Consider the following 16,255-nt stretch of genomic DNA (forward strand, 5'->3'; position numbering starts at 1 on the left):
AGAGGTGCTCAGCACCTCTTGTGCTTTGGCATCCAATTGTGTGAAATCCTGGTGGAGATCCTGCAGTCAAGTTGTGTTAGAAGGAGAAGAAACCTCTGTGCATGTGTTGAGGAAAAGGAAGAAAATACGGGGATCTATACAGATAATGTTAGTTCTGTGTGATAAACCCAGAGTGTTTGTTCTCTCCTTCCTTCAGTGAAATACTTGAGTTCATGGATGGATCAGCAGTGCTGGAAATCTTACTTTCACCACATATCTGTGAACACCCTAGCAAATTATTAAAAGTTTTGGTTTTCTGGTTTCTTTTGATTAGGAATCTGAGAAAAAGGGGCTAATTGAGAGAATCCATATGGTCCAAGAGATCATCATAGCTGTTCAAAGCATCCTGGAAGAAATAGCATCATTTGGAGAGAGGATTAAAAAGTAAGTAATACATTTTTCTTGCTTAGCCATGATTTGCAGTGAAGCAGAACCAGGAGGATCAAGGTGGAGTAAATGTCTTGCTCCAAAAATGATGCAACATGCAGCAGGATAGCCTGGCCAGTCCCACCACTGCTTGTTCACTTACAGTCTTTTATTCCAAAAAAACCTTTGCAAAGCACAGAGAAGAGGAGAAGCCATGAGCTTTATTGATGTAGCTTTCATGTTTGCCTGAACTTCTGGTCTTGCTTGTTTGTGATGGAGTGGGGAGTCATGGATGCCACAAATACTGCTTGAAGATGTGGGCACAAAAGCGTCAGGCATTTATTTTCAGTCCCATTACAGAAAGTAGGTCCTGATGGTCAGTGTTGCCTTTCCCACGCCCTCCCCATCCTGACCTGGCTGCAGGGGTTACCAGTCACTTGTGCCAACACATTGATCTTCTTCTGTCTTTACCATTTTGAGCTGTCTGCTTCCTGCTGGTGCCACGAGGAAGCCCAAAGGGGGTTTTCAGGGTCTCATTGCAAGGGGGGAGGCACTGAGGGTATTCCTGACCTTACAAAGGAGGGAGGTGAAGAGCCTAAAAAAAAAAATCCCACACACAAACACACACAAACCTTTTATAACTCAGTCTTTATTGGAGCTTAATTGATCCATATTGTCTTCTGTTTTGAACACAAAGTGATGGTTTGTGACCAAGCCTCACTTTAATGAGGAGCTGGGTTCAAGCTAAAAATACAGCAACCGCATGTGCTGTGGTGCCACGCCGGACACCCCAGCTGGGGTGGAAGTGGCCCAAAGATGTATTCCAGTCTATGAACAGGGCACTGTTCTGCCCAGCTGCATGGCAGGAAGACTCAAAGCACTTAAACACTATTAATTCTTGTATTCATTTTGTTAACAATGATCTTAAAGAACACATTGGGTATTAATGTGGACGCCCGATGTAATTTCAGAAGAATTCTGTTATAGCTCGGCAGTGATGTGCCATTAAAAAATTGCTATCAAAGTTTTTTTTGTAAGTGACAGACTGAATTGTGCTACAGTTTCCGTCTGTCACTCCAGTTACACAATCATGGGGAGTTTTCATAGTTTAACTCAATTGAGCTGTTTTGCTATTTTTTTTTTTTACTTTAGCTTAAGCTACATTGATTGATAATGATGGGTCCTCTCCCACCTATTTTTACTTAATATTTAGTATGTCTATTGAAGCTTAAATGTAATTCTTGAAGCGTCCTATTAATTTTATCTGTCAAGGGAAGTTTGTCTTATTTTATAGCCTGATAAGTGGTCCAGATTTGTTCTCTCTTTTTTCTACTCCCCGTGATATGATGAAGTCAGCAGGCAGATTGTATGAAACAGAGATGCCCAGATCCATAAATCCACCTGTGGTCTAACTGGCATCCTTGCAGTCCAAGTATCTCAACATCTGGTGCAGGCCATAGGGTTATATCTTAAAAAGGCACAAGGGGACAAAGGAATTTCAAAGATGTGTTAGCAGTAGATCCTCACCTTAAGTCCATCACTGACTTGCAGATGAGAGGTCTGAGTGAAATAAAATCCTGTTTTTCACTATAATGTGGCCAAGCCTGAAATGCTGTAGTAACTGAGTTTTTCAAGAGTGCTCCTCTTGGGAAAAATCTGATGAGGATTATTGGAATGCAGAAGCTTGGGCTACTGCTGGCTTACTACAGTTTATCCAAGTCATCCTCCTTTATCCAGTAGAGTAAGGAATTGTTGAAAATGTAAAAAGAAATAGGAGAAATTGTATATATATGTAGACAGATTTATATAGAATATTATGGCCCTAATGTCATACAGAGAAATTACTCGAACTGCTCTTTCACAGTTTAGCACCACAGTTAATCCAGTGCCAGTTACTTGTCAGGGTTGACTCTGGCTACCTGCCACGCCTGAGCCGTGCCCTGGCACTCATCTCGAGTCATCTCCAGTGTGGCCCAGCGGAGCCAGCTCCGATGGCTCGGCCCCGGCACGCCTCGTCTCCAGATCAGATAATCTGCTCATGAATAATGGAGAGCTGACTGGCGAGCAGAGATGTGTAACAAGTGCAACACATAGAAGAAGAAACAAAAACAACTCACACGCCTAACAACTTCACTGAGCTCCCCAGGGTTCCTCTTCTCTTTCCTTGTCATGATATCTGCCTCTCAGATATCTCCCTTAATCTGTTATAACATCCAGATGTAGGAATCTGCTTATCCACCTTCCAAAGGGTCTGCAATTTACAGCATACATGACTGCACCAAGCACTGCAAAGAGGTCATTAAATTATTATTGGGTAGCAGAGCACAAACAGTGTCCAAAACCAGAAATGTTGAGAAGGATTGTGTTTTTTCCTTCCAGCACATTCAACTGGACGGTGCCTTTCCTCTCTGTCCTGGCCTGCTTGGTCCTGGCAGCAGCAACAGTTATATTGTATTTTATACCACTGAGGTACATTGTTTTAATCTGGGGTAAGTACTCCACTGTGTCTCATTTGTATGAGATAAATACAATATATGTCTACAGAATGAAATCAAACAAGCTTTAAATGACCTGTTACACAGACAAACAAGTGCTGTTGCTTCGAGGTGAATAAAGATGTTATGAACTTCTTAAAATTACCATTTCTCCCCCCTGGGTTATCCGATAATTTGCTTTTTTTAGGGTTCTTTATGGATTTCCAACAGCACCACAAGAAGAGCATTAGCCTAGATAAGCTACTTTCAGTGTTATTATTCTTCTGCAGGAAAGTAATTAGCTTCCTGGAGCTGGAGCCCTCCAGCTGGGAAATGGTAGGAAGTGGACAAGATGTGTTTGCAGAGCTGAACCACGTAGATTTGGACCCTGGGAGCCTTTTGGGTCTGAGTATTCTGGCAGTCAGGACAGGCTGTGCCCAGTGGGACACACTGAGCATCTCCTTTTGCCATGGGTCAGAAAGTATTTGTATGAAGATACATCATGAACTAAAAGAGGAGCTTTTAAAAATTAAAACTTTCCTGGTGGTGTTATGAAGAAATGTGAGATCATCTTTCACAGAAGGAAATGGCATTCAAGGGCATAGGACAAAGGGGAATGGCTTTAAACAGAAAGAGGGCAGGTTTAGATTTGATGAGGAAGAAATCCTTCACTGTGAGGGTGGTGAGGCTCTGGCACAGGTTGCCCAGAGAAGCTGTGGGTGCCCCAGGCCTGGAAGTGTTCAAGGCCAGGTTGGGTGGGGCTTGGAACAACATGGTCTGGTGAAAGGTGTCCCTGCCTGTGGTGGGGGGGTTGGATTGAAATGGTCTTTAAGATTCTTTCCAACTGAAACCATTCTATGATTCCAGCTGCTGAAGACTTTCTACATCTCCAGATAGCCTCCTGTCTTATTTAGGGTGCTAACTTTTGCCTCAACCTTGAGGTAGAACACAGTGCAGGTAAATCCTCACTGACCTGCAGAAGCTCAGCCCCGATGTGCCTCTGGGTTGTAGGGACCCCCTGTCACCCCTGGGGCTGAGCCATCAGCTGCTGTCTTGGCTCTCCTGGATGTAGAAAAGGGAGGGAATGAGAAGGTGGCATTAAAAAAAGCCATTCTTGGGCAACAGCAACAAAGAAATAAAGGATTAAATCAAACAAAAGAAAGGGCAAAAGGAAAGGGGGGAAATTGCTGGGAGTAAAAAGTTCAGTAACAAAATATTGTTGTTCTTGTATGGAAAACATGGTGAGTACATGAAAACTATACATCCGTTCAACATCATCCAGAGTGACAGGGCCTTCAAATATGATACATGTTAAACAACTACCCTGTGGCAAGGCCTCAAAAGACCTTATGGTATTTTCTGTTTTTAAAAAATCAGGTACACAGAAAATTGTGTTGTCATTTTGCTACAAGTATATGGCTTAAAAGCTGAATCTCAGATGTGAAGCAGGTACATTTCAGGGAGAGGAGAAGGCTGGAGCAGCCATCACATTTGAAATCACTTTCAGGGAAACCACGATGAGATTTTGGACAGGGGCATGATGGAATTGAATGCTATATTATGAACCTCAGAGGCAATCAACATTTGAATTTTTTGCTGTTCTTTAAAATGGATTAGCTGATTATCTTCACCTAGAAGACCTTATGCAAGGCAAGAGAAGACCTTATGAACTCCACAGTAAAATGAACATTACGCTCCCATGGATCTTCTGTCCAGACTAGGGACCACCTCTGCCAACTGAAACATACCTAAGTCCATGGAGGTGGACTGCTATTGCTGCAGTTAATAAGCCAAATTATTCACACAAGGATCAAACTGAAGTAAACCTTGTGATAAGGTTTTACAATGTCCCATAGCATGATAATATGGCTAGTTTGGCAAATGTGGCTCTGCAAAAAGGGGATAAGCCATGATGGATGGGGAAGGGAAACTTCCATTTTCTGAAGAAATGGAAGGAAAAAAAAGCCATTTTCCTGCCCAGTTTTTTTCAGGGTCTTCCAGTTGCCTGGGCAAGAGGAGAGGGGATGTTTTGGTCATGTAGGGTAGCAGATTTAACAGAACACTTGATTTTAAATGTGTGTATTCTCCCAAGAGTATCCCCCAGAATGAATTCATGCTGCAGTCTCTTTTCACCACTTTGTTGGCAACACATGATCCTGAAAGTAGAGAAATATTTTATCAATAATGTCCCCTACTTCCTCCAGGAGGAACTTGTGAGTGATTCCATGTGACAGGGAACATGTGTGTGACTTTAAGTCTGAGGCAAGGTTTTCACACTAATTTTTACTTCTGAATTCCCCTTCTCTTTTTCACCTTGCCTGAAAAAAATCAGAGGGAGGGAGCAGAAAAGGGTTGTATTATTTTGTTTGCCTTTATTTATTTTTTTTAATTTTTTTTTTTTTATCCTAGGCATAAATAAATTTACTAAGAGGCTTAGAAATCCCTACGCCATCGACAATAATGAGCTACTAGATTTCCTCTCCAGGGTACCATCTGATGTTCAAAAGGTAAGTAATGAATGGCCACAGCCAACAGAGGCAAGGAGTGACACTGAGAGCGGCTGGGTGCTCCGTTTGGGAATACAATGCCAAAGACTTTTGAATAACGGAGATAAGGAATCGGGGGAAAATCCACAGAGGGAGGAGGAGAGAGTGTTAGAAGAGAGGGGAGCCAAAATCCTTTGTCAGAAGGATAAAATGATTGCAGAAAAATTATCCTGAAAAGACCTACTTAAAAATGATCTGGAAAATCACTCAGCGTGGTTACTGAGCTATGGTTTTCGTCACCTTTCTGCTCCGGTATTTGTACAGAGGGAGGAGAAAAATAGTCTCTTTGATAGAGATAACCATCCAAAAGGATTTACTGAATTCTTCTTTTTCTTAAGATAGGGGGAGGAATGGGGGGAATTATTTCTGTGACATTGTGCTTGAGCTCCAGGCCTCCTTTGGACAATGCCCCGCTCATCTTTTTCTTTAAAGAAAACCTGAAATGTGTATAAAATACTCCAGAGTCGATCAGATCAATCTTCTGCCATTATGGAATTATAAGTTTTAATCTAACCAAAATCTATCCTCCCTCAGTTTCAGTCAAGTCTTGTCTCTTCTCCCATTTCTTTGAAACAACAATACTGTCTTCAGCAATCTCGCCTATCTTCCTGGAAATTATTTGAACAATAAGTCCTTTAGAATGTCAAGATCTGTTTATTTCTCTTGGAGGAGGGAAAATAGTCTTGCTGGGTAATGAAGCCACACAATATAAAGGATTCTTTCTTTTGTTTTAACTAACTGGAATCTGTGTCCCCAGGCCCTGATCCTGATGCCCTGGATCCCTCTGACATTGTACCTTTCTCTGTGAATCCTGGCACTTTTCCTGTGAGGTGCTGCTCGCTGGGAATAAAGGAATCACAATCTCACCTATAGTGACTTTATGCTGTTGGAGACAGAAATTGAACTGCTCACATGCACTGTTGAGGCATCTGGTAGAAACAGGGTTGGAAAAAGCTTCTGGTGGCATTTATCTCAAGAGGCCACCAGACTGATTGGTGGCAGCACTAATAACTGGAAAGAAATCTCACCATAGACTAGTGGGAAGAAAAATGCTAAGCCGGAACAATCATAGGGCCATTAAGCTTCAGTGTATTTTTATTTGTTGTCTTTGCTCTTGTAGAGGCCACTGAATTTGCAGTGATGGTTTGCATATGCCCTTTAAGTGTTTATATTTAAAGATAAGTTGGTTTTCTATTTATGCTTTATTTAACATTTGCACTTACAACATTTCCTTGAGTGGTTTCTGTCATACTGGGACCCTTTGAGCTCTCCAAAGTAAATGATCACCATTTTCTATGGGAGGAATGATAAAAGTTCCTTGGATGGGACAAACCCTGGAGTTTTCCACTAGTTCTGAAAACAGTGACAGCCACACACTTCAGGGACAAATCACCTATGGAAGCTCCAAAGCCCCTCTGTCTGCTTTGTTTTACGTGCTGTCAGTGCATCAGCATTTGACTGCAGTGCTGCAATGAGTTAGAAATTACTCCTGTCTGTACAGTACCCATTTACAACCACATGTGTTGGACAGAAGACAGGAGGAGTGAAAAAGATGGCGTGTTCAGCCAAATTTTCCCCATGATTTCAGTGGGAATACTTTTGTCTAGCACAACAGACAATTTGGAGATTACACCATCCTTGACAGTTTACCACGTGTTTTAACCATTATATTGTATATGATTTTTTTTTTTTTTTTTTTGAAAGGTGGAGGTAGCTTTGTCCAGGTTCTGTTTGGGAGAATACTTTCCTTTTTTGAAATGATTAAGTATTTCAGCATCCCAAGGTCTGTGTATGGTTTTGACAACTGTCATCTTACTGTCTATTGGGAACCACTTGAATTGAGACTCCTGAGAGAAGTTTATTAAACTTATAGGTTAATGCCAGAAAGATAAGAAAAACAACTCCCAAACCAAAACAAACCCAAAAGATCTAGCCTACATTGCTGAAATCAGGTAGAACCCCATGTATCTCATTAGAAAAATCTGCTTTTAATATTTTTGTTTCAAGAAATGATGCATGACTTCTCAAATCCTTCCTGCAATTAATCCCCCATGTTCCTGTGTTTAGAAAATGATTCATTACTCTTGAACCTTCCTTAGTTTCCCTTGGTTTGTCCTGGGGGAGCCATTAACACACGCTGTAGTGAGCTAGAGTTACCTAAGTGCAAACGTCATGTCTGTTTGTTTTTACAGGTGCAGCACGCTGAATTGAAACCATACAGCAGCTCCAGCCCCATCAGGAAGAAGTGGAGCGCGCTATAGGATGCAGCGGGATTTCGGAATGCAGCATCTCCCTCCCCGCACATGCGTGCACACACAGCACCCCTCTCCTCCTCCTTGCTTCAGAACAACACTAGGATCACTGCCACAGACTTTCTCTTTCTTGGAAGATGTGGGTTTTGATAAACACCTATCTCGGGTTTCTTTTCTGGGTTGTCTCTTTGGCATGGAGTCCCAAAAAAGAGCAAGGTGAAACATGAATTAGTTTGCGGGGTGGGGAGGAGAATGGGAGAGGATGGTGCAACTGCACCTTTTCTTTTTCTTTTTTTTTTTCCTGTTGATTGTAGAGACAAGGCTGGATGTGGCAGCACTCCCTGTGTTATGTAGGAAGAGATAATTCTGCTTAGTGTAGCAGATCAGCTGAGCTGATGTGAGGAGATGCTCTGAACCAGTTTTTAACATATCCAACAGATTTACATTAAGATATGAAAGCTATTCTTTTCTGAGTTAAATCACTGTGCCTAGAAAGGTTTAAGCTCTGAATTAACGAGTCTTTGATACCCATCTTCTGTTCAAGCAGTGTACATTTAAAAAAGTTTTTTATCATAATTAGCAGAAAGAGCTAGGAGCTCCAACAGTATCTCAATATTTCATCCAGCACTTGTGGGTATTTCTTTTTCCTTTTTTCCCCTTTCTTTTCTTCTTCTTCTTTTTTTTTTTTTAAAAGCCCAGCCTGTGGTTAACTCTTTGTATACTGGAATCATTGGAGATCCATTGCTGGCAATGGACGCATGAAAACGTTATGCCATGAAAGGATTAAGAGAAAAGGCTAACTCAGTGACCTGAAAAGACTCTGTTGGCTTGCCTTTTATAATTCCATCTCATCAGATATTTTCAGCATAGCTGTTGTTTTCCTGTCTAAATCCAGAGGGGTCAACACTACAGAGAGAAAAAAAACACTTTATAGCCTTAAAGAAACAAGTGCTTGTGCAGAAAGAGAGCACGTGCCCAATGATGTGGTTGTGCAATAGTGTGCAGGCTTTGGTCCACCACTGATGTCTTCTTGCAGTCTTTCCTGGTGGTTCACAAGGAGAAGACCCGAAAGTGAAGTCAAGTGGAAACTGAGAAATGAAAAGACAGAAGAAAGGACCCCATTTTGTGTTCTGAGGAGAATGGGATTTCTTGCTTGCTTACCAATCTTTTAGCAATTGTGCATTTCCTTTATATATTTCAGAAAACCAGCGTCATTCCCCAGTTGTTTGACTGGGGAAACTAAAACACAGAATCATGTGTAAAACCTGCTTAATTTTGGTGATACCGCAGCCCTCAGTCCTTTAGGTGCTGTGGGACATTTTGGGAGTGACTTGTCACCACAAGTCATTGGTAGCACGAGAGCTGGAGTTGTTGCTTTTGATTCCCAGGCAGGGATAGGGATTACCACCAGCATTCCCTGGGGGTAGTTGACAGTACAAAGAAATAAAGAAACCTGAGAGATAAGATTCTTTTGGCCAAAAAAAAAAAAGGCTTTGAAAGTCATCTAATAGAAGGTAAAATGGTTAAAACCTTGCTTATGGGTTGGTGATCCAGATGGAGTTGTGTGTGGTTCCATAGCACAATCTTGTGGGCCTGTTGCAGGAATTTGAAGAAGGAAAACTAACAGCAGCCTATCTTCCACTGGGTTTTTAGCCAGATTCAGTAATTTTTCATAAGTTTATTTTTCGAAGTCCCACTGTGCCTTTGAATAAGGACAGGCACATTTTCATATACTTGATTGGCTAAAGAATGTATTTTGCTCATGCAAAGCTGTGTGTAGCTGCAAATGGAAGGATTGAGGAAATATTATCCTGGTTTAAAAAGCCACAAAAATGCCTCTTTGTTTGCACGTGTGCTTGTGTACCCATACATATACAGAGTTGTGTATAAAGAGTACATGTATAATGTATTTATAGGCGAGTGTGTGTGGGAAAATGGGTGAATATATAGATTTTAAAACCTTGAAAATGTTTATGAAAAATGCCAAAGATTCTAAAGCTTATCATCTTGCGTCTGTTCTTCTTCATTTTGTATCTTTCCCGGCATGTCTCTCTGGCTGAGCCAGATCTCTGCATGATTTGATTTACTTCAACTTAATGAAGCTGGTTGGAAAGAGCCTTGTAGAAATTACAAAATCTCCAGTAAATCTCCTTCTTGTACATACAATGGATGTCCACGGAACCCTTTTGTTAAACCAGTTTCTCAATCTTCTCTGTAAACAATGCCTCATTGTCTCGCTTAAAACTATCATCTGGTTTATCATACTGTAATCTTGTCATTTTGTGAGGACCAAAGTCAGGCATATTTAAGCAGGCGTGTGGGATCTGATCATTGATTTGAATGAAAACATTCAACTGCAGGAAAAACTATTTATTTATTCAGAAATTCAGATTGATACTTTAGCAGTTTGGGGGGGCGGTTTTCTGTAGATTTTTCCACATGGAACTGATTTCTGTTCAGGAGACAGGGTGATGTCTTTTTGTTCTTTTTTTTTTGGTGTAGATATGTTTGGTTTCAGAATAATTTGTATTAATTGTTAGGCTGGAGACATACCAAATGAAAGGGTTTGGGTGGTCCAGTACCTATATATTGTTGTGGTGAGCTCTTTGTTTTGATAAATACTGTTTGAAATGCAATAAACATTTGAGGTTAAGCTGATGCCTTTAATTTATCTGGATTAGGAGATATGTTTCCCATTCTTTGCAAAATACTGTGCTATAATATTTAGTAATATTACTGGTAATATATAGGTAAGCAAGTACATGCCTTGGCAGTGCAGTGTAACAATTAACACTGGAGTTTGCTTGGAGTAAGGAGTGTAAGTGCATCTTCTGCTGCAGCAGAAAATGAGGTAAAGCCTTGCCCCACCTGCCTGCAACTCTTTAGTGGAATTTTCTAGACTCTAGTTAAAGGAAAAGGGGGTTATGTGCACTTACTGCAGAGCCCACTTAACAAGCTCTATATTCAGATTTCTCTTGTGATTCTTAAAGCAAGAATATCTCTCTGTGTGTCCATTTCCCTGTGCAAATTACCAGTCTTTGCATTTTTAATCTATTCAATGTATAGCATAGAAATAAAAAACTTGCATTTTTACTTCAAGGTAGTCGTTTCAGGGCATCTGCAGTCTGAAATTTCTAAGACCTGAAGCCATTCAGAAGTTTCAGTCTAACTTCAGGTGTTTTGGATTGCAGAATCGTGGAGATATGGAAATGTGAGGCATGTCCACTAACTGTACAGTGTGTGAATAACTGGGTTTGACATATATGTGCAAATGCAATATTTACTCACATTTGCCTAAACACAAGGTGCTGCTGAAGGTTTCATTTTTTTGGAATATTCATGAATAGGACTGAAGACTTGGCTTCCCTATGGATCATTGTTAGTAAAAGTCAATCACTGAAACACACTTTGTGGGAAGCAAGCAAACAACTGAGTGAAGCACAGCTGGAAATGCCACACACCTTTCCTTTTTCTCTGCTTGAAAATCTCCGGTTTTAACCTTCAGCTGCAGCTCTGCTTCCCCCTCAGTTGCCTCCTGAGCCACCCACAAAGCAGAGGAGAGCCCAGGCTTTGTCCTGCTGCTCAGGGATCCCACTGGAGAGCCCTGCCCAGCAGACCAGTGCCTGGCACCTCTCTGCATGGGGAAGGGAAACTGCTTGTCCTCTAGAAATTAAACTGGCTGCTGCTAATTGCCTGCCTGGGGTAAGAGTACAACACTCCATGTACTGGGCTGTCCCACTAGAAAACAGAGGCTTGCCGTTTAATTTCCTGCGCTCTATATGGGGCTATGTTTTATTTTTAATTTGGAGGGCCTGATTCTGCAGGCGTTACCACAAGTGGAACTGGAGTTATTTTCCTATCAGAACAGTAGGTTCACACCAGGAAGGAATTTGGCTTCTCTGGTACCTTAATTAAAAAATTGACTAAATACATTCTAACCGAACCTTAACTTTTAGATTTTCCATCCTTTAACTAAGCTGATAGACTGTTTTGGAAATGTTAGCTTTGGCTTTAGAGACTATGGCATGTGTTAGTAGTGAATCCTGTTCTGATTTCATATTGTGTGTTGTTCTATCTGTAAAACTCCATATGTGAGGGCCCTGGTGCATCTACCCCTGCAAATCACACAGGTCTGATAAGAGTATCTGCTCCTCTGCATCCTAAAAATTACCAACTCAGAAGGAAGCTGAGACACTCCAAATGATTGTTAGTTTGTTGCAGATGGAGTGTTTTAATCATTCTCAAATTTGGGTAAATTAAGCCAGGTGAAATATGATTTTGGGACAAAGTATCTGCCTGAGAGTTTATCGGTGCCGAAGACCCTCAACAGTAATTGTATAATTCAAGGAAAATGTGAGCAAAGGATATATTTATGTTTAATGTATATATTTGCAAGCATTTAGGAATAGTGTTGGAGTGAAAAAGAAGCCTTGTGAAATTACAAGATTTCATCTACTTTCCTCTGCGATGCTTTGACTGAAAACAATGCAGCATTTCAAGACAATTTAGAGGGTCATTCTGTTTTGCATAAAAGTTGTGTTCATCTGACATAAATCATGAAAGTGAGCACGGGGAAGCAGGAGGTGGCATCCAGGTCTCAGTGTTTGCAACAGCAGCAGCACCTGGGCAGGCACGAGTTCAAATTCTCAGTGTGGCTTTAACCTGAGGGCTGGTGATTCTTGTTAAATTTTACGTGAATGAACGTTGCCAATTGGTTCCTGCGTGTTGGATTGAGCACCTGCAAATTCCCTCTTGGCTGAACAAGATGGTGTGCCTCTTACAGGGGAGGAAAGTAAGAGCTGGAAGATTTGCTGGCATGAAATTTGTGCTGTGCAACAACCTAGTGCAACCATCCTTCTAAACTCTTGAGGAATTCCTTGTAGAAGAAAGGTAGGACAGGCTCATGGACTGGGCACATACATCTGGTTCTGGTCTTACAGGGCCAGCTGTGGTCAGGTTTAGATGGTCAATAGACTTTGCCTTTCACTCTTTAATTATTGTCTGCTAGAATGGCTCAGACAGCACATTTAAAGAGTGGCTTTCAGTCCAAGAAGGAAGCATAAGGCCCTGGCCTTCATTGGTTTGGGTGGTAGATGGATGGGTATGGGTAGGAAAGCTGTGCTAGGGAATGCTTCCCCAGGGAACTAGTGACGGCCTAGCTGGGGATCTCCCCTCTACGCTGCATTTGTTGTGATCAGACTTCTAGCAGATGAAAGAATAATTTTTTTGCTCTTGATGTCTGCATTTTGGTAAGTTACTTTTATGGTGGGATAAAACATTAAATGTTGAACTGTCATCTACAAACTGAAGATGATAAAACCTAAGGACTTCGGCCTGCCACTTCCAAGTGCATGATGAGCCTCAATTCTCCTTCAGTCCTAAAGGATCCAAATACCTTCAGGACAGGGCAAAGTCTGCTCACCAGTAAATGGTACCGTGCCTTCAAAGATGCTGGTGGATAGTTCAATTTCACACTCCGTACTGGTAAGTGAATATAAGGGGGAGTGTCTTAGTGGCACTACTCTTTATTCCTACCCTGGGTATTTGTTTTTAATGAGATCACATGAAAAGAAACAAAACAAATTATTTCTATTTCTTGAGCAAACTTGCTGCTACTTCTGTCCTAGTTACTGTGTGTGGAACATGGGATTTGACTGGTCTTTGATCTCTCACTGTCACATAGGGCAACTGTTTTTATGGGCCTGAATCTGCACAGCAAAACCACGTATTTTTCACTTGCTCAGTACTGCCACCTCCTAAAGTAAAGAAAATCTCTCATCCTCATTTTCAAGAGAAGATGCACAGTGGAAAGAGCATATGTTCCTACAGACAAAAAAAGCCTGTTAGATTCAGTGACTTGTGTGCTAAATTTTGCTTTGATCATGGCTGTCTGCTTTCTCCCTCCATCTTCTGTCTGCCTGTGGCCGGCTCATTCCAGAGTGAGTATGTGAAACCACACAGCAGCTACAACCTTAGAAGAAGGGGTGGGAGGGGGGTGAAGTCTCCCTCCAGCTCTGGCAATAGACGACTTTACTGAAAGTCAATGCCATTCCCTTGCATTTATCACTGCCACTCTTGCTCTGCATATTTTTGGTATTCGCCATGCATTGTTAGCGGTGATTGTCATGTAATTAAATCACTGCTCATCACAAGAGCCTATTTTTATGCTGAGATAAGCATCAGAAGTCTGCTGCAGCGTCCCCCAGATCAATAAAGATGTTCCCTGTAGGATTACAAATAGTCTGGGGTTGTACAGGGCACTAGAATTAATTAGGAATGATTTCTCTTTTTCTTTTTTCTTTCAATACATTTTTAATTGTTTATCCATTTTCGATGGGCTTGTTTTTAACTCTACCATGATGGCCCAGACGCCTCTGTTCAGACCTTTTGAGCAGGATATGATACCAATTTGGGCAATACCATTTGATGTAAGTAGTCACAATTATCATCATCTTTCCACAGCCATGTGTGACTGTTACTTCAAAATATGTTTTTGAATGAGGCATTTGCATCTCAGGCTTTGCACTTGAGATTACAGTTAAATGGGTTTATCAAATGATTGAACTTTGAGATCCAAACACAATGAGTAACCTTCAGGTGCTACCCTGAAGATTTTGGTATTTTGATCAGAAGGCCAGAGGGCAAGTGGAGAAACTCGAGCCATTTCCTGAGGAAGCATTTGCCCGTGGTCACAGAGTATGTGGCGGAAAAAGCCCCCTGGATTATTTTGATTTAGGCTTTCCTAGTCTCAGCTGTCCACTTTCCTTTGCATTGTTTTTACATTTTGTTCTGCTTGTGCAGCACACTGGTTGTACCACCCTCCCTGGGCCGTGATCCCCAGGAGCTGTGGGCTATGTGAGACGGTGTGTGGTGAGACAGAAGAGTCTGGAGTGTTTCTATAAACAGAGTGGGAATGGCCATGAATGGATGAGGCACAGGGAAAGTGAAAGTCTTCTTTTCCACTGCCCTTCAGCCAAACAGCTGAGTGCCTTTTCCTTCTGATCCAGCATCATCAAAAATGGAAACAACTTCTTCAGCTGTGCTGGTGAGAGGGTGTTTGCCCTCTCTAAAGCACAGGGAGAAAGTAAATTCCTTTTAGGGAAGAGAAGCTGTGTCAGGATTCCTGTAGGGAACTATAACCACTTCTCTACCTGAAAAAGCAATGAACAGTTGATGTTTTGCACTTTCATTGCTGTACTCAAGTGGTGTTCTTCATGAGCTGCACCTGAAATCAAATGCCTGTGGAGCTCAAAGGTTTTGGATCAGTCTTCAAAACTCTATGAAAGGGATAAGTAGTGGCCAAATTTGCTGCTGATAAACTAGGTGCCCCTAATGCTGAGAAGATGGTGATCCCTGAAAGAGGATTCCTCACAGCAACACAGTGTTCCGTGGAAATTATTCTCCTACTGGTGTTAGGATTAGGAGATGACATGCCCAGATCCACTACAGGAGAGATGAAATGCTTTAATTTAGACCCATTAAAACCCAAGTTATGTGAGTTTACTGCATCACAAACCAGCAGAAGGTGCCTGTGCCCAGAGCATGATGTGATGCAGCTCCTGTCAGGCAGCCAAAACCCATCTGCCCAGTGTTGGCATGGGCCAGCACAGAAGATCTGGCAGTTTCTGAACATCTCTGGGTTAAAAGCTTGCTGAGAACACTCTGAATGAGCCTCTTTTCATATGATCAGTCAGGAGGGATCTCCTGCACAGATCACAATCTGCAGTAGTGGCTTGTTCTGTCCTCCACTGCAGCACTGAACATTAATAGTAGGGCACCATCATTCTGCTTGTGCCAGCTGAGCCTGGATGATTTCAGTACTTGCTCCTGGCTTACCCCATGCAATAGAAAATTCAGTCTCACCTCTTTTCCACTTGCCAGCCCTCTGCTTCCCCAGAGGAAAGGAGTTCTGGGGGATTTTTTTTGTCCCCTGAAGCTCTGCAGAGCTGCTGCTCACCAGAGGCAGTGCCCAGGGGTGCAAGGCATGAATGTGCTCAGAAAGTGAGGGGTCTGCTGAGTGGGATTTTGGCAACTTTTCTATTGCACATGCAGAGCGTTAGGCTTCTTTGCAGGGAATCTCTTTCCAAAATTATTTTGTGTTTTCTCACATGTTCAGTCATTTCCATCATCACAGTGTGACTTGGATTAAGGTAGTTCAGAACAGGACACTCCTATAAAAGCCTCAAAAATTTTTATGAGAAATAATTCTTCCAGATTCTAAGGTGAGTTTGTCCATTTTTTTTAAGTATTATTATTAGAGTTCAGGTGTATTAGATAATTTTAACATTGTCATACATTTTGGTTGACTGCAGATTTTTGGGGAATGGTTGGCATCCGTGCTACACCAAAATGCTTGATGTTATGGAAAACTGGATTACTTAACTAGAGGGGAAAGTATACTGAGATTTCCAGTGGGTAGTTGCCTGAAATCCTGTGAGCAGCATCCCAGTCCTGCTGCCCCGGACAGCCTTGCTGGGTGGTGACCTCTGTGGCAGTTGCACGGTCACCTCATGGATAATTTGCAAATTGCCCATGAACCATGTGTGCAAACGTGTCTGGCATGGTGCTAATTTACTGG

At 41.8% G+C, this 16,255-nt stretch overlaps 1 protein-coding gene across 5 annotated transcripts in view; it reads left to right on the forward strand.

Moving 5' to 3' along the window:
- MCTP2 (multiple C2 and transmembrane domain containing 2) overlaps positions 1-10,330 on the forward strand; it is a 128,946-nt gene extending 118,616 nt beyond the window's left edge. For all 5 annotated transcript variants that reach the window (XM_017742697.1, XM_017742698.1, XM_008640107.2 and 2 more), the window contains 4 exons: positions 314-423; positions 2,785-2,894; positions 5,289-5,386; positions 7,618-10,330. In XM_017742697.1, coding sequence (XP_017598186.1) covers positions 314-423; positions 2,785-2,894; positions 5,289-5,386; positions 7,618-7,686 — 387 coding nt within the window. In that variant the 3' untranslated portion in view covers positions 7,687-10,330. The remainder of the gene's footprint in view (positions 1-313; positions 424-2,784; positions 2,895-5,288; positions 5,387-7,617) is intronic.
- The last annotated feature ends 5,925 nt before the right edge of the window (positions 10,331-16,255 follow it).

This window comes from Corvus brachyrhynchos, unplaced genomic scaffold, assembly GCF_000691975.1.
Source record: "Corvus brachyrhynchos isolate BGI_N302 unplaced genomic scaffold, ASM69197v1 scaffold97, whole genome shotgun sequence".
Classification (NCBI taxonomy): domain Eukaryota; kingdom Metazoa; phylum Chordata; class Aves; order Passeriformes; family Corvidae; genus Corvus; species Corvus brachyrhynchos.